General features: G+C 37.9%; 1 protein-coding gene across 4 annotated transcripts in view; it reads left to right on the top strand.

The window, feature by feature from the left end:
* DCLK1 (doublecortin like kinase 1) overlaps window positions 1-19647 on the top strand; it is a 231680-nt gene that overhangs the window by 146446 nt on the left and 65587 nt on the right. For all 4 annotated transcript variants that reach the window (XM_066313169.1, XM_066313170.1, XM_066313172.1 and 1 more), the window contains exon 5: window positions 8060-8176. In XM_066313169.1, coding sequence (XP_066169266.1) covers window positions 8060-8176 — 117 coding nt within the window. The remainder of the gene's footprint in view (window positions 1-8059; window positions 8177-19647) is intronic.

Here is a 19647-nt window from a genome sequence, read left to right as displayed (position 1 = left end):
TATTTTGGTCACTGCAGCTATCATGATAAATCTGCAGAGGTGTAAGGAAAGGGTCCTGAGTACAAGAGCAAACTAATGAACGTTTGTATCAGCATTGGAACATCTTGGCTGAAGTATACTAAGCAGTGATAATTAAAATCTCTGGGAGTGGAACTGAGAATGTGGCAAAATACATAAGACACATCAAAGAGAACATATGCTAGGGGTATGTTTTAGCTAATGACAAAATTCTTATTTCAACTCAGTCTTCAGTTATCTCAGAAATAATTTCTGATAGTCCAGTTTTAATTTCAAAAATTAATATTCTTTCTATGCATGGTCATTCACATTAATTCAGTCAGAAATATTTCAGATTCACTTAGACAAGCAGATTTTGAAGAAGTCTTTTAATTTTGTCTGCCTACAAATGCAGAGTTCAAAAATAATTAGATATTGTGCCTTTTCAGAAAAGCTGCTGCAGTTATGAAAAGTTTTTCAATCTTTTTTTTGCCATTGCTGTGGGCTGGAATATTTCATGATAGCAGATTTCTTTTCTGATATAAAGCAAGATTTAACATAATGATGGTTTTGTAGACAAAATATTAATGTGGAGGTTTGTGTGAGATGGATCTGACAAAAAGTTTAGGATTTGGAGAAGGTGGGGAGATAAAATCTACTGATACACAGTAAAGTTACAAAATACAGCAAAATCTTGTGTTAACATTAAAGTAAAAAAGCCTGTAGCCAGTCTAAAGATACTGCTTCTAATTAGGGTATTTTCACCAAAATTCAGAATCTGTAATTTGTGTCTGATAATTCATGAGTAAGATTCATCTTTTCCAAGTTACAGGTTCCTAAGATAGGTCACAGAAATTAACATGTTCCATTGGCTGTAGAAGGACTGTGGGGTGAATAGTTTACCATCATATTTTTAGCTATCTGGCATTAGATGAGTTCTATCCTCCCAACAGTGTCCTTAAGAAAGGAATGTGTTTGAAGAAGAAGTAGTAAATATGTGAAGCAATGTTTTGATTTATACATAAAATCTGTTTACCTCTTCTGGTAAATATTTAGACTTTGATGAATTTAGAAACATTTGAATTCAGAATCTGGAGATTATACATTAGAGCAGAATGATATATTAGTGATAATATGTGAATTCACAAATACATTCCTTATTTCTATCTTAACAAGGTATTTTTGGAGTAGTACATATATCTGAAAGCATTCTTAGCTTGGGTGAAGTGATTAGTGCTCCTAAGATCTTTCAAGATTCTCTATTTTTTTTTACTGATGTGTAATAAGGCATAGATGGCTTTAATAGTTTGTATTTTATTGTATATACTTACCCCAGTTTCAGAATTGGAGAATGATTTTTCACATGAAAGAAAATCTAACTGTTTCTTTGCAGGGAAAAAAAAAAAAAAAAAGAAAAAAAAAGAAGGAGATTTAGGTAATTGCTTCCACAAGTATTTGGCACACAGTTAAATAGAATTCCTAATCTTTATCATGTGTGGAAGACCAATTACTGGTAAGAAATCAAATCATAAGATACAAAGTCTCAAAACCCCATGCATTTATGTTGACATAGAGCTTAATGCATGGGATAAAACTTTAGGATTTTTCGTTCTATGCATGCATCACCATCCATCTGCATCTACAGTGTGTTCGGGAACACACTGAACAGGAAGACATGCAGAAAAAAATTGAAGTAGGCACAACCATGACGATAGAAGCTTTGAAATTACTTAAACCTCTGTGAAATACTGTATATCCCTTTCCCTTTTGGAAACTGTGTGATAGTTACCCTTTTGAACATGTTGTAATTGCAAGTCATAGCTGCCAGTGACTGATCATTTGGGTAGGGTGAGTTGCAGTGTGTATCAATGCCACTAGACAGGAGGTGACTGTTTCTCCTGCTGAAGAGAGTGAAACTTAGTTCTGCAAACAGAAGATTACTGGCATTAATTGAAGGCATGAATACAGCTGAAAAGTAAAATCTTATTAGCTGCATTAAGAATTAGCAGCATGGAACAAATTACCCTTAATATTAAAATTTAAAATTGGTACTGCATTTGGGGTAATGATCCACTGATTGGCCTGAGGATGTTGCTACTGACGCTAATGTCTTTAAGCGGTGGTAAAAGGCACCAGCCGGAGGCTTACAGTAAAGTGGCTTACCAACAACCACAGACATCCTTGATCATCCCCCCTTGCTTATCTGCAGAATACAGCTGTTGCTGAAACCAAGTTAAATGTTCTCTTCTTAGAGAAACAGATTGGCAGGGATACTGAAAATATAAAATCTATTCCCTACGTACAGACCTCAAAGAAAAGCAAAACACAGCAGAGAATGATATTTTTGCCCAGAAAGAACTCATGAAGGCCATACAGTCAACTTCCGAGTTGCTGACAAGTAAGCCTTTTTGATCTCCTGGTAATTTAAATAACTTTTCACAGTCTTCTCTAGAAGCACATTAAACTTTTTCATTTTATGACACATTTATTGCAGATTAGTTACTCTCTGCTGCTTTTTTGCCATTGTAAAATCTAATGAGCATAGAAGCTAATGTAACATTTTGGAAATGAAGCTTCATGGGGCTGGAGATTGCAGGCATTGTTATTCTGCGTGTTAGCATCCTTTACTTACCTCATGCTTACCTCATTTTATCAATTTGGCAACAGGAAGAGTCAAGAGCTCACAAGTATGTGTGTTGGGCTTCCCTCCTGGTTCTGACAGTTCTTACTGCTCATAGACACCACCGTACAACCTCAGTAACTCTGTTTTCCTTATCATGTTCCTACAGTCTTAATTATATCAGATTGTAGCCTTGGGGTATTTTATCTTTTTTTTCCTCATCCCTATTGTTAATGTCCAATGAAGGCCTCAGAACTCTGTGGTATAGTATTCCATACTATAAAGGGACTACAGTGTTACATTTTTAGCCTTGCTGCTCTTAATCAGTACTTCTCTCTCCTACTTTATAACTTTCTGTGTAGTTATCCAATAGAACATCTTATTGCAAGATGTTTTCACTGGAAAAGCATTCTTATTTACATCATATTTTGAGCTGGAAAACAATAAAGTCTGTAAAGTTCAAACTGTATAGTTGGTCTCCTTTTGTCTTACACTACCATTTTGTTGCTTTAAGCTCAGTCAATGGTAAAGGAAGGACTGGGGTTTCATGAAACATTTCTTTCCTTACTGGACATAACATTTGAACACTGTGTTTTTTCTTAGCTGAGAATGCCATGGCCACATGAGTGAGGAAGGCAGTATAGCTCTCTTCTCTCAGGACTTCAGATTTATTTCTGATACAGTTTTGGCACAAAAGACAATTGGCGGAAAAACACTGTTCTGTTTCATGGCTTGCAAAGTACTCGTTGTATAGTAATCCAAATACTGTTAATGAGGAGAAGGTATGTATTTATTTGCTTGCCAGTTTAGATTCTGTGTAGAAAACACAGTTTCAATACAACATGCATTTTTGTTTTGTTTTCTCTATGGACATGAAGCTCTCCTACAGGAACAGGCAAATTATGGTAATGTCTTAGAGGAGCAAGCAGTGGTTGTGTGGTTACTGAGTGGGATTTTTGCCTGCAGTTAAAATTTTACTTTACAAACTGAATGTGACAACAGAATTGCATGCATAAACTGTTCCTGGGAGCTGAGACCTGTTTACAACATGCAGCCTGGTTTACAGTCTGCCCATGACTGGAAATCCTTTTAGACTCTGGAACTAGTCTTGCCTTAGTCTTTGAAAGCCTGAGTTGCTCTAGTCTGACGTGTGCGCAGCACTGCAGGCTTTCTTACATGGCTCTCCAGAGGCCATACCATAGCCCATGTCCTTCAAGAATAAACTTGTATACCCATAAGAAATGTGACACTTGACAAGTTTACCTTAAAGAGAATATATGCTCATTTGAACTGTGACCTCTTAAGATTTCACAACCTGTGAATTATTTTTGAGAGGAACAAGAAAATTGTGCTAAATAAGTTGATAATTGAGCTCAAAAGGGCTTATACAAACAGAAAAATAGGAAAAAAGATAATATTTCTATGACATAAACTAAATAGGACTCAGTACAGACAAGGAACCAACCAACTCTGTTTAGCATATGTGAGGCCACATCTGGGGTACTGTGTCTAGTTTAAAGCCCCCCAGTTCAAGGAAGACATCATTAAATTGGAGGAAATTAGAGGAGGACCATCATGATGGGGGTAGCTGGAGCACTTGCTGTGTGAGGAGAGGCTGATGGAGCTGGGTTGTTTCTGCCAGATAAAGGAAATTGCTTCAGGAGCACTTGCCAGTAGTCTCCAATGTCAATGGGGCAGTGTCTCTTCTCCATCAAGGTGATGCTTGGTAAGAGGATGAATGGTGATAGATATAAATTGAAACAAAAAATTTAGACTGGATATCAAGAAAAATGCCTGAGATGGCAGCCTAACTGAAGTCCTGGTAGGCAATATCCACTGCTACCCCTGTCAGCCAAGCTGCCATTTCATTGCAGACGTATCAAATTGGTTGAGCATGGCTTCCTGTTGGTGAATCCATGATGATTACTTTTGATGGTTTTCTTGTCCTTAATGTCCCTTGAAATTCTTTTCATGATTCATTTATTTATCTCTTCCCCAAGAACTGATGTGAGGCTGGCTTGTCTGTAGTTCCCTGGGTATTCTTGAAGACAGGAGTGAGATTTGCTGGGACTTCAAACTGGGACTCCCAATTATCACTACCGTTCAAAGACTATTGAGTGACTTCACAATGACATCAGCCAACTCCATTGGCACCTGCAGGGTGCGTCCTGTCAGATCCCATGGGTCTATATGTGACAGTTTTGCTTAAGTATTCTCTAATCTGATCTTCTTCCACCCAGGATAGGTTTTCCTTTCTCCAGGGTTTCACCCTGCTTCTGGGACCTGGGATTCCTGAAGGTTTAGTTTGGTAGTGAAGACTGAGGCAAAGAAGCCATTCAATACTTTATCCATTTCCACATTCTGTATCATTGGGGCCCTATCTCACACAATAGGGCACCTATTTCATGGGTGTCCATTTTCTGTAGTCTTCCTGTTGTTTCCTCTGTCTCATCAGATTCAATTCTAATTGGACTTTGGCTTTCCTTTGTCTGCATGCTTGGACTTAGGCTATATACCTCCCAGATTACCTGTCCTGCTTCCACCTTTCTATGTTTTCTTTTTATGTTTTAATTTGGTCAGCAGCAACATGTCATCCATGCAGGCCTCCCGGCATTTTTGAACATCTTCCTCCTTGTTGAGATGGACTGTTGTGGAACTTGGAGGTGATCCTTTAATATTACTCAGCTTTCTTGAGTCCCTCTTCTCTCCAGGGCCTTTATCCAATGGGACTCTTGCAAGCAGATACATGAAGAATCCCAAATCTGTTCATCTGAACTCTAGAACTGTGATCTTGCATTTTGTCCTCCTTCAATCCCTTCATAATACTGATCCCTCCTACCACGGTGACTGCAGACAAGGCTGTCTTCTGCCTTCACAGAGTCTTCCTTTTTCTGTGAGTGTGAGCAGAGCATCTCTCCTTATTGTTTTTTTCTGTAACTTGGAACAGGAAGTTGTCACTGATGCTCTCGAAGATCTTCCTGCATTATGTATGCCCCAAGGGGGTTGAAGTGTCTCCCAAGTCATGCAGGACTATTAATGTAATGCTACTTCAAGCTTTGAGCAGGAAACTGGACTAGGAATTTCTCAAGTCTAAACTGGATTATCCTATGATCCTGTGATGCTTGTACATTCCTTGGATAATCATGTGTTTCTCTCCTGTGGAGAGAGATCATTTAGCTGTGAGAGGTGACTTCCTCTTAGGGCAATATGCCATTAGTGTGGGGTTACTCACAGGTCAGGTCTGTATGTAGCCCCTCAGGATGATTTGCAGATGAGGTGCATTTGCACAGCCACGTTTTGGAGGTGGGAGAGGCTACAAGGGTGGCTTCTGTGAGAAGTTGTTAGCAGCTTCCCCCATGTCTGACAGCCAATGCCAGCTGGCTCCAGGACAGACCCATCACTGGCCCAATTAGATATGGTGGTAATTCCTCTGTGATAACATATTTAAGGCTCTGTGTGTTTTTAAGGTATTGAGAGAACCTGAACGAGTATTAATACTTGTAATGAAATAAGAGTTAAGCTTTAGCATGAATTGAAGGAGGAGGATGTAGATAATTGTTTTCTTTACATTCTGGAAATAGGAAAACTTTCTACATATTGCATAAAGTAGCTGTTTTCTTCATGGACTTGTAAGTTCTTCAGCTAAGCAAATAATGTATTCTAAGCTTGGTTGGATTGTTCTGCTTTAGTCTTGTTGTTTGTTGACCATTGGAATATGCAGTTCCCCTTCCTGACTGTTGCCTGTGAATGAGGCCCACAGCAGGATTACATCACAGTTTTAACAGGCTGTTAGGTGTTCGAAAATTTTACAACTTTGTTTACAGGAAGATAAAGAAGCTGTTTACATATGCATTGTATGTAGTTTCAGGAGCAGCTGTTTATACCAATAAATCCATGTAATATTCCTGCTGTACTTACCCAATAGCACCTAATTGAAAGCTTTCATCTGATTCCTCTTGTTTTCAGTAGATAGTTTCCTCATAGAGTAAATTTTTTTCTATTTCCACTGATTGTTCAGTATAAAACAAGAGAAGTCATCAGTGAATCACAAAAAATGTCAACAGAAAGAAACTAGCTACTATTGGGCATTAGGAATGTGGAGAGTTTGGGAAGAATAGCTTCTTTGGGAAAACCAAGGTATTTCTTTGGTCCTCTCAGCTGTACTGGATGTTTCACTCAGTAACGCATCAGTTCTTGCTTCTATTTCCTTGAACAGCTTGATGAAAGATGAACAGTTAGGGCAGCCAAGAGAAATAAATTTCATGACATCATTCTCGGGTGTATATGTTTAAGTTAATTAGTTATGCTCAATTTTATTTCTTTGTTCTCTAATCTGTCTAAACTATGTTACAGGCTCCACTGATCTATGAAGACTAAATAATGTGCAGGCTTGTACATGGTATTTTCTAACTAGGAAGAAAAATCTCTTGTTTATTTCTTTTAACCTCTGTTGAGGAACCTTAACCATGGGAATAAAATAGGAAAGAGGTCTAGTACAGAACTAATTGTTTACTGATATATTTTTAAACAAGTGAACTGTACTAACATTGTCAGGTGAAGACAGTGTAAACATTTCTGCAGAGTTTTAATTTTATATTGACTAAGAAGTGAATCTTTTTTTCCCCAACTGTGTAATATATCTGGTGATTAATCTAGTATCCATTAGGGGTGCCAGACATCAGTGCTATGCACAATAAGTTCTTTTATCCCCAGGCCAAGAGCCATTTTGCAGGCGTAATGCAAGGATGCCTACAGATCTGTGTGGGTGTACATAAACTCTAACCTGAACATCTTGTAGTGTTCTCAAGTGGGAGGATAATTTTGCCTCTTCGTTGATTTTACTGATGTCTCTTATGAGTGAGCGTTGCCATTTCCCTCACCTGTGATGAATTGTGTGTGCTATACAATGTGGGCTATTGCTCACCAGAGGATTAAGCAGGAGCAACAAACCTGCTTTGTTTTCTTCAAACCTTTCATCAGTGGAAGACACTTGCATCATCTCGTACAATTGTAACATTTTGATATAGAAAAGAAGACTTCCATTTTTTTCTAAAGGAGACTGCCTAGGTTGACAAAAATGCTTACATTGCACGTGGATTGTTTACAAAAAAATTGCTACATTACTTGTACAGAAATCTTCAAAAGGGAAGAAATTTTATGACTAGTCTCAGCACTGTTAAATTAAGCTGTCCTAAGTACCTGCAGTAACCATGGTATTTAAAAGTCTGGCTTACTGCAGCAGTTCTTTGTCTGGGATATGGTACATACTGTACTTGGATTTTAATGGAGCCATTTATACAGTTTTTATACTTTCTCATAAAACTCCTCAAGGTGAATGAAAACAAGCGTGGGCTAAATGTTTTCACTTCTCAGTGCTCTTTCTGTTACAGAATCTTGCTGGCTTTCTTAATTGTTAACTTATGCAGTTTCTTTGTCTTCTAGAATGTCGGGTGGTGAAATCTACTTCCTATACCAAAATAGCTTCGAGTTCACGTAGGAGCACCACCAAGAGCCCAGGCCCATCCCGACGCAGCAAGTCTCCTGCTTCTACTAGCTCAGGTAAAGCAAGCAAACAATCTTTCTCAACAACAGCAACCATTCTGTTCCAATAGAGTGGGCAATGTACTTAAAATTCCATGTTTCTGGGGAAAAACATTGTTTGTACAAAATAATTGATACTAAAAATTCACGTGTTTTCTCAGTGACATCTGAGATCAAGCATCTTCCCAATACAAAACAAAGTTTCACCGTCATGTAAATCATACTTTGGCATTACAGTGGTTCAATTCAGTTTATGTTTTCGTGCATGTTTTTGCTTCCAATACCTAATCGCTAAAGAAAAAGTGTGTGGTAGCCTTTGTACTAGGAGCTGAACGAGAACAATCCAGAAAGTAGCCCAAGTTATGCAGCATAAGATCTGTGTTGCTGAAAGGTTAATTTTGCAATCTTTTTTGCATTTTGTTTCTGAGGGAATGAGGAGGCAGTAGTGAGGAAAGGAGTGATTAAAAATCACAAGGATATTGAGAGAAGAAAGGCAGGCCAGAGAAAGAATGCAATTACAGATGTGAATGTGAGGTGAAAAGATAGCTGAACAAGAAATGTCAGAATTGACCCAACAAACCAGTGATATAGGCTGGAGAAGACACAGCAAAAAGCTTTAAAAAGTTCTGTCTGAAGGGCCTTGGTTTGGCTGCCTTTACCATAGCTCCCACTATATAGCTGATCAGTAGTTCACCCCTGCAGTTTTTCCCAAGCAGAAAAAAGAAATAAACAAAAATGTGCATTAGATTGTCAGTACTGGTGCCTGAAGGTAGAAATAATGCTTGGTGTGACCCAGCTGAGTAGACCCATTCAAGCATTTGGAACACTGAATATGGATTTGCAAGATGCAAACATTAGAGTTGTCTGAAAGCCACTTCATTTTCTGCCTCAGTCTTCTGCCAACAGGAAAGCAAATGGCATACTGAAACCTGCATCCAGCACCATAAGATCTTTTTGGGGAGCTGGTGATCAGAATGGCTCAGTGCTGGTTTTAAAGAGGGTAGAGATAGGCTGACTGGAACAATTTTTTTTCTTTTATAAAAAGACAAATGAGAAAAAAAATCTTGCTCTGGGAAGGAGGACAGTGGCAGAGACACGATGAGGGACAGAGGGCGTAGATGTAGGTAGGACTGGGAGGCAGCTTGCCTCCTACACATCCTAGAGAACAGCTGAGATACACAAACCTGAGATAGGTAATAGGATGAAATAACAGTTGTGAGGAACAAATCCGGAGTAGCTCTTTGATAAATATGTTGTTACTTTCTTTGTAGCTAGGTGAAACAGAGTTTAACTTTAGCAAGGGAGGCCCTGTTTGGTGTGTGATGCTACAGACTGTTTTGTTTTTTTTTTCCTAAAGAATCTGTGAGTACAGTTAATGAACATTGAACTATGTATGCTCATTTCTATGTGAAATAACTCCCCTGTAAATAATAAGGGATCTGTGGGATTTTTATGGGACTAGCAACATTTTTTCTGTGTTGAATATGTGATACCATGTTAGTTTTGGTCCTGAAAGAAATAGTACTGTTTTTATTTAAAGGTGCTGGGGAAGTGTAGGGGAGTAAATCTTAGCTTCTTGCAGGTCACTTCTGTAAAGGTCTGAGCAGAATATATTATGTACTTCAAAAGATCAGGAGATTATTTTACAGCCTACAGAAAAAAGGGAATGTTTTTACTCTACAACAATAATAATTAACATATCGTTATGTTTATAGCAAGAAATGAAATGGTGTAGTGGAAGTATTAAAAATGCAAGCCATTTTTTGATGGTGCTGTGCTATTGACAGGTGTAACCATCTTAAACATTTTTTATGTGAAAATACATTTATAGGAAATAGACACATGTTAGTTTGTCACCAGCAGCATTTCTTCACGGTTCAGGTCTAGGACCAGTTTTGTTCAGTATTTTTATTGATGGTCTGGATAAAGGAGGTGAATGCACCATTAACAGTTTTGAGGATATTAACAAACTAGGAGATACTGATGACTCTCTGAAAGAGCAAGATGTTTTGCAAAGAGATCTACGTAGATTGGAGCATTGGGCAATGATTAATATGACGGAGTTTAAGAACAAGTTCCAAATTCTGCACCTGGGATGGAGTAATGCCAGGCACAAGTATAAACTGGGAGAGGAGTGGCTGGGGAGCAGCCCTGCAGACAGGCTCTGTCTGGGAGTGCTGGTTGGCGGCAGGCTCATTACAAGTCAGCTGAGTGCCCTGGTAACCAGGAGAGCAAATTGCATCCTGTGGTGTGTCAAACACAGCACCACCAGCCAGGTGAAGGAGGTGATTGTCACAATGTATTCAGTGTTGGTGTAGCCTCACCTTGAGCAGTGTGCACAGTTCTGGGCACCACAGTTTACTGGGGATGGGAAGGTACTCAAATGTGTCCAGAGGTGGACAACAAAACTGACGAAAAGCTGGAAGGTATGTCTTAAAGAGAGCAGCTAAGGACTTTAGGCTTGTCTTGTGAGAAAAGGAAGGGCTGAGGAATGTTCTGATTGCTCTCTATGGCTTCTTGAGGAGGCGGTGTGAAGACAAAGGTGCTGAGCTCTTCTCTCTGGTATCCAGTGACAAGGCATGTTGAAAAGGTTCAAAGCTGCACCAGGGAAGATTTAGACTGGACATTGGGAAGCATTTTTTTCTGAGAAGTTGATCGAGCATTGGAACAGGATGCCTAGGGAAGTGGTTGAGTCAGCATCTGTGGAGATGTTTAAAAGATGGGTAGACATGGCACTGAGAGACATGGTTTAGTGGTAGACTTGGCAGTGCTGGATTAAGAATTGGATTTGATGGTCCTAAACGTCTTCTGTGGACTAAACAACTCAATGATTCTATAGCTAGGGAGCATTCCTTTACCAAGAAGTACTGTATAGTTGGTTGGATGGCAGGTGCTCACCAAAGCCACTCTGTTGCTCCACTTCTCAGCTGAACATGCTGAAGTTTTGGTCAGATAGTTGAACTAGATGGTTGTTGTAGGACCCTTCCAACTGAACTATTCTCCCCTCCCCTCCCCATATCTATTTGTTAAGCTTAAAAAGGATAAACAATTAAAAGTGTTTCTATAGAGTTTGTTTTTAGCGAGAGGAATGGCTCTGATTTGGCTGTCTGTATCTCTGGTGTTTGCTTTTTGCAAATAGGTCAAATTGTGTGAATGTTACAGTATGCCTATTTCTAACTTTAAATATGTGAGTACTTAGATTAGTATTACTTTCATACAAGGAAACAAAAATGTACTAAGCTCTTGCTATCAAGAGTTGGTTTTAAACCACATAAAGCTAAAACTATTAGTCAATGATTTTTTAAAAATACGATTTTATATTAGACATTGCATTTTTAAAAAATAGCAGTAGAAAGAAAGAAGAACATTGACTCTCAGATGGTTTTAGACAAAACCCAAAATTCTCCCATGAAATGTAAATAATATGTACAGATTTCACTTTTCTGCCACCCAGCAAGCATAAAAATGCTGCTTGTTTCTTGCAATTATGTACCTGTGATAGAAACAGAATGGAGAAATTGCCATCTAGCACACATATGAGCAGATAATTTTTTCATGGAGTCTACATGAAACATCTCAGTACTAGAGAATCTCCTGAATGACTTGTGCATAGCTGGAAGTTAGGCTTTCGTTTTCATATTGTTACTGCTAAGTGTAACTACATGTGTTTTTATTGTATGTTTTATAAACTGCTTTCAGTTAACCTTTAAACTACTTTTAGGGATTTTTCTTTCATTAGCAATAAACATGGAAAATAAGAAAAATAGTAGATTCTTTGCTCTGATCAAAGACAATATATACATATTAAGTTAATTACATACATATAAAGTTAAAGTTATATAATTTTCTGAAGTTTTATCATAGGACAAAGTTGAAAGAAGTAAGGATAAAGGGAAACAGAAAGCATTCTTGACAGTGTACCCTTGACAAAAAGCTGAGAGAGGTGAATGGAAAAGAGCATGTTGCTAATTAGAAAGAATCTGTTTCCTTTTTTTTCTTTTTGATTCTTGCTGCGCTTTGGGAAGTCTGCACATTCTAACTGAACAAAAGGATCATATTTCTGCTTCAGACTTGAATTAATATTCATATCAAGAAAATATACATGGATAATTACATGGGCCAAAAAAGAAAAGTTCCGTAGACAAAGGCTATGTTAAAAAATATCCAAATCTCAAAGTTGGTTATTAAAACTAATAAAATTGTAGAATGAAGGCATATCCTTGAGTTAACTTTTATTCTTTTTTGTATGCATCTGTAGTATGGTATAGTCTTTAATTCAGGTATTTAACAGGATAGCTGATTTGGAGTCATCATTTTTAGAGCTAATGACGGCAAAGTCTTGTGCTATTTTCCCATTGTTAGAGAAATAGATGTATAAATGAGGCTAAGACATGTAGACAATCTATTCTGGTCTAAGCACTTAAATGCCATCCTCAACAACTTTTTCCCTTTTTTGACACAGTTTCAAGTGGTCAATGAATTAAATCTAACTTTGGATTGCACTAAATGTTTATACATTGAATTAAGTCCACGAGTTCCTTTTTCTGAGTCATTTGTTGTTTTTCTGTGTCTTTTTTTTTTTTGCATCTGTAAGTCTGGAACAATTATACTGTACCAAAATAAGACCTTTGAAGATAAACTCAGTAATGTTAAATTGGTTTTGAGAAAATTCTGCTTGAAGGCCCTTGTTTTCCATTTCAGTCTCACCTTGTTGTGATGACCCCTGATTGTGAGGAGCAGGCAAAAGAGCCTGAATGTCCCCTTTTCCTGAGGAGCCACCAGCCACTGTGCTGGAGAACCCTTTTCCTCATTTTCTCATCTGCTACTGGGGGAAAAAGACTCTTAACAACAATTCCAATGCTCTTAGGGGCCCTAATGCTTTACAGGTGCCTTTTGTCCTCTGCTGCCCCTAAAAGCAGCCTCCTTGGCAGGCCTGAAAATCCTATACAGAACCTACATAACAGCACTGTCGCGCTTTGCAGATGCATGGCCATGGGAATAACACCATGGGAACAACAGGATGGAAAACACCATCCCACAGGCTCTAGGACACATTGCTACAGCTGCACAGGGCTAAGAGGGGGTGGAATATGTGAGTGGAAAACAGGCTGCAGGGTTGCAGGAAAAGACCCTTAATGAAACCGGAGGCTACAAAAGTGCTCAGGGCCTCAAAGGTTCAAATCTGTGCTCCAGTTAGCTGAGGGCAAAGTAAAATGGATCAGTCTGTGAGAAACACACACTCCCTGTTGTTTCTTGAGCTATACAATCTACAGTGAGCAAAAGGACTGCATCTGCCTTTACACCATTTCTTGGCATATTTCAAAGGCATGTATGCCTTTACATAAATGGTGTTCACCTATTTTCCATCCTTTTTTTTTCACTTCATTTTTTTTCATAACAGAGCATATGTTTAATGTACTTATATTTTCCTGATAGCCTCCCTGGCTCCTGAGAGCAGATGCATCCTATTTTTATATAAAAACACAGAATATTTTTTTTCTTCCAAGAGTACAAGTAAGCTAGGAAGATCTGTGTAAGGGCTGACTTCTCCATTATTATGTTTTCTTCAGTTTGTTATTTACATCTGACAGTGTTTCAAAACAGTACCACCAGACAGAAATCTCACTGCATGAGGATTGCTTTCTGGCTTTTTACAAATCCATTTGAAGTATTATCTGCTTCAAAAGGCTTTCAGTCTAAATAGAGAAGAGAAGCATGGAACAAGGCAAAGAAGAGAAGCAGAGAAAAGATAGTGTGACCTCCTGGGTTGGCAGAAGGCTGAAGTCTGATTCCAAGTGCAATAGATAATCTTACCTCTATTTAATTTTTCTGATGCCTTCCTAAAGCCTGTAAACCACTTTGATGTGTTTTTGTTGGCATCAAATAATATTTTGGAAAGGGCATAATAAAAGAGACCTTTAATTTTGGTGAGACTGAGTATCAGCCCATTCCTGGTGACTAAAAATTATGGATGTCTGGTGGCTTCTGTCCAGCTGCCATTTAACACCATTGGTGGCAGGCTTCAGTGTGGGTGAAGAGGTAGTAGTTTCAAAGAAAGCAGCAACACTTACATCTTTATCATCATTATTTCTAATCAAATCAAGAGCAGCATGAGATGACTGGAATTACTGTACCCTTGGTCCATTAACTTAAGGAAAGATGCTGCATTTGGGTGAGCTCTGGTTTACCTTGTGAAATTCCAACTCTAATTTTCAGGACTTGCTCTCAATAAAAGTAGCTACTTGAGATTTTTTTTCAGTTTGAACACCTTCTTTAAAATTATTTCCTTCTCACTTTTTCTCCCTTTTGAGCAATCTTCTGTTTCCCTCAAGTTATCACTCAGAACATGTCAGGTGCTTGGAATCTTATTTGTAATATCAATTCAGGTATTAAAATTTGGTTTCAAAAAGAGTTATTTAGGAGTTTGGGTTATTCAGTGTGACAAATTACTATTTCAGGGATACCTGAGTTGTTATGTATCTATTCCAAATGACAAAGCGGACATATGTGAGGAATGCATAGAGTAGCTCATATTACTGAAGACTGTGTGAAGGTTCTTTTTTAAATTGTACCTGGGCAAAGAAATTTTGAAACTGCATGTTAAACTAAAGCCTGATCAAAACCGTATGTGTTTCCTAAAGAAAAAGTGGATACGGAAACAGGATCTTATGGAAGTCTTCCTCCCATTTACCGTGTGGAGGTCAGATCTTGTGCTTTTCTCTGCTAGTTAAAAAAAAACCAACAAAACAAACAAACAAACAAACAAAAAAACAGATGCAGAGATGTTCCTCTGCCATAGGATATGTTTTCATTTAGTCTGATAGTTCATCCTTATGCTGTTATGCAGAAACAGCCCTACTTCAACCGCCTGACTCAAGAAGGTCTTTTGTACCCCAAAAAGGAAAAAAGCATGACACATCATATTGTCTTTGGTGAGGTTGTTTGTCTTTATTCACACTGTTACAGGTACTCAGCTGACAGATTTTGTAATAAATATGCTGAAGCAAAATTTTCCTAAAGCCAAGAGCACACACCCATGGGAGCGATGGAGTCATCCTGCGGACCCAGGGATTTCCAGATGATTTTTGCTTTGATCTTGACTTCTTTTTAATTTTTTATTTATGATATTTGTCTTTGATACCAATCAGTGAAAAATTAATTTTCATAATTTTATACCCTGTAACAAAAACAGGAGAAGAGAAGTAGATTTGGTTGTGTTGAGCAATTTAACCCTCTTAAAGTATAAAAAATTAAATGCTAAATGAATAAATGTACTCAGAAATTGCATTCCATTCAAAGAGACTGTTTTGAGAATCCTAGTCTTTCTGGTCAGGCAAAACAGTCCGAAAGACAAATTTTCATTAAATCTTATGTATATGTAGATGTTTTCTTGATTAGGTACTACATGAAATTAGCAGACAGTTTCATAGATATCAGCTGAAGTGCAGAAGAAAAAAAAAAATCCAAGAGGCACGTCCCTTCTGAGACTATAGGAAAAAACAAATTCTGGTGGATTCCAGGGAACTGCATTTTCCAGGCAGTCTTTCTTCTGAGATACAAGACCTGTCTGCAATATCTGTGTGTCTGCAACTCTTCTCTGCTTGATAATGTAGACATCAGTGACTTTGGGTTGAGGTGGAAGAGCCTGTGTGGGGTTTACAGTCCCTGCTGAGCTCTGCACAGCTTGGATTAGACTGTGGCTGCCACAGGTACCAGTGACTAACCAGGACCCATGTATTGGTGGCTGCTGGGATGGGGAATGCAAACCTGACCTGTAGGTGATCCTTTCTGCTGACATTTCTAATCTATTGATCCGTTGATCAGGTGAAAGTTCTGTGTGGGTCTGTCAGGCCTTGCCTTCAGTGGCAAAGGAATGTTCTACTTTTATCTGCTTAACTTCCTGATACAAACTCTACAAAAAATTGAATAGAAAAAGGACAGTTTAGCACCAGTTAAAACTAATGCAGTGTTGGTATCTGGGTGTTTTTTTGCAACTAGTTGCATGCTAAGGTAGAACCTCTAAATTCTTGTCCTCACTGGAGAGTCATACTGAGGGCACTTGCCTAATGTGGTGCTTTGTACATACTACGTCTTTTGGTGTTAAGACAAAAAAATGACAAGATGTACAAAAGTAAAATACAAGAGCAGAATGAAAAAAAAGGCAAGATATGGTTTATTTCCTAACTATTTTGTAACTACATAATCTTACTGAGACAAAAATGCTGTTTTGGAAAGGACAGTGAAAAACTACAGAGATAATTGAGGCAAGGTCAAATGGTAATCTCACATTTTTTGCCAGCAGTTGTGGAATGTGACCAACACATGTTGTGACCTGTGTAAATAATTTTTTAATTTAACTTTCCTATTCATAAGTTGTGGCTGCCAAAAAAGCCTGCACTTTTCCTTTCCTGTAGTCTCCTCTTTCTTCTTCACACACACTTTTGTGTTTGGCAAACCACTTTTTTAAACACACCAAGTCATCTCTATGTGCTTATAGAGATAAACATATATCTATAGGATACTATGATTTTAATACACAGCAGTGGTATTGGGGCTTCTCAGACTGCCACTTGATGCTTTAATTCATTTTTTCTTGCTTTTTGTTTCTATTACTTAATGAAAATATGCCCTATCAAAATTTATTTTTTGGATTGCCATCAAAGTACTTTCTACTTGCAGCATTTTCACGAGTTTATTATCATAATAGTATTCCAAAATATTAACATATTTGTTATTCACATTATTGTATGAAAACCTATTTTGCATTTATCTCAGTAGATGCTGGTATCCAGCTTTAGTGTTCTATTTTATGAGTTTTTCTATCTTCATCTGTGTGCCAGGTGCTGGAAAAGCAAATGCAAAGATGGGTCCTTGCCCTGTTGCACATCCTCAGCACAAGAGGACAGTAAGGAAAGGAGTTCACAACCAAGTGGTTGCATACATCTGTTTTGAACAGCCACAATAATTTTGTTATTGCTGCAGCTTTTTAATACATATTTCACTGGTGAAATTTTGAACTGATAAATCTTTTTCATAAGACGATGGGAGGGCTCTCTGTGTCAAGCTGAAGTTTGTGACCTCTGCCATTTTATGAGTAAAAGTGACAAGAAACTTCTTGCCTCACTCAATAAAACGATCAATCACAACAGTGATTTACCAATTTCATATGTCTTTATCTACATCAAGGTTCTCTCTGAGAACATGTGCTGTATCAGTCAGTGAGAAATGCTTGCTGATACTGGATAGAAATGCAGTTTCCAACAAAAATTCATTCCACCTAGAAATGGATTTTAGGGCAATTTAGAGATCAGGAATGTAGTATTATTAAATCTTATAGCTTTTATTCACATATTTGTTTCCATGTTTTCTGGTCATAAGCAACTTATGTAAGAATGGTGTCATGATTATAAGTGGAGTTCAGGAAGGGGGTCAGAATCACTGCAGTCTCTTCCTGCTACACAGCAGCTAATATCACCTCTATTTGCAAATTCAGTGTAATGACTCACAAGCACAGGAAACCATGAACAAAAAGGTGAAAAAGGAGGGCACCTGGAATGTAAGGGGAAAATACCAGAAATCACCATTTCTGTTCTGTTGTGATGTCTGTTTTAAGGATTACATTGATAATATCAGTAGAAAGAATAACGTAATAACAATAATAGCAATATATACCTCCAGGTATGGAGAGCATCCAGAAGGATTTGTCTTGTGTAGCTTTGGAAGTTTACACTGCAATGGATTCTCCTAGTAGATTGTTCATCAGGTCAGGTTTAAATGGTTGTTTTGTGATGACACCAACTTGGTTAAAATAAAATCTAGGAAACTACTTCAGATGTAGAAGCCAATACTTCAGGTATACTTCAGGTATGTAAAGACTGGTAAAAGGAGTCTCATCTCCAGAGCTAATTGCCGTCTCTAGAGTTTCCTAATGAGTTCCCTGTAGGGAGTACTTGTAAGATCTCAAAAATCCTGGTACATGTTTTATGTACTGGCACCTTTATATTTTGGATATGGGTAAGGAGGTGAGAAAACTTCACTTAAATCTTCTGAGGGCCTCAATTCATTAATTGTGCTCTTGATTTCACATGTTACTGATGGCCAATATAAGCACAGCTATCAAAATTTTCCTTTTTAAAAGCATAGTTGAAGAGAGCATTCAAATTTAGCTTGAACACTCTGGATGGTGACAAGTAAGTAATTTTTAGGTTTTATGATAATTCTTTGCTTTCTTATCCTAAATAGATACCCATCGACATAACATACATCAATACCGAAATGTGTCAATAGTTCAATACACCATTGTATCTATTTGTCCGGTTACACTTGGTAGCCTCAAGCTTCTGTTTTCAGGACAGAATGATTGCTATAGTCATTCTAAAAATGCCTATTGTTGAAAGTTATGGGGAAGGAGTCAATCTATAAAGAACATGAACCAGTGCTTAGTTCTACAAGGTGTACTGAAATATATCTGTTATCTTAAATTTGCTTATGATAAGAAGACCTGAGAATATCTGCTTGGTTTAAAGAGAAGGAAGAGCACTAATCCTGTTACTCAGCAGTCTTGAGGACTAGCTCTGTGTGAATAGTAGGAGTTTAATGGTAGTTTCTAAAATATGCCATAGATGTTTAGAAGATACATTTTACAACTTTACAAGTTTGAGATTCCAGAAAGCTCATTTCTAATGCCCTCATCTTGCTCTTTTCCTAAATTATTTCATTGATATCAGAAATAAATTTGATTTCAGTCACTGTTGGACAGATCTGTGGCTGTTTTGCTGAATACTGCATGAACATACATGTATACACATACGCTTGTGCGTTCCCCTACGCATACTTGAGTGAGTGCTGATATGTGCAAATCACAGTCCACTGTATAAAGATATTTTGAAGCCTGGATGAGTAGAATGTTTTTCTACAAAAAGAATCTATTTAAATCCAATTAGAGCATCATGTTTCTATAGTTATGCAAATATATTGCACCTTTACTCTAAATAATGCCTTGGACAAAGTGATGTTGGGATTGGATCACTCATAGCACCTAAGCACTATTATATGATCATTCTTTATCATGCAGTATAATGTGGCTTATTGATATGTGTTATGTGTTAGAGATACATATTTCTTCATTATAATGTGTGGGCCCAGTATTAGCCAGTAAGAACAATGTATTATGTAAAAAGCAAGAAGAATCTTTTAAAAATGCCTACTGAATTATCCAAAGGAATTAGCATTTGCTAGATTGCCAGTCAGCGAAGGTTTTACAAGAGTTATTGTCATTTTGATTTTCAGATGAGTCATTTGGTACATTGCCCCCAAAGGCACCTCATTATGATTCAGTGCACAGCATATAAAACTGCTTAGGCTTTCGGGGCTCTGTGGAAAGCGAGTGGGGGTTGCGGTGGCTCAGCGTTGTGAAGCAGCAGCATTATGCTTAATTGACACCTTTGATGTAGCCCTAAGACAGCACCTGCACCTCCCACTGCTGCTCT

This window comes from Sylvia atricapilla, chromosome 2 (assembly GCF_009819655.1).
Source record: "Sylvia atricapilla isolate bSylAtr1 chromosome 2, bSylAtr1.pri, whole genome shotgun sequence".
Lineage (NCBI taxonomy): Eukaryota > Metazoa > Chordata > Aves > Passeriformes > Sylviidae > Sylvia > Sylvia atricapilla.
The sequence above is the reverse complement of the archived record's forward strand: the minus strand, read 5'-3'. Positions and strand labels throughout refer to the sequence as shown.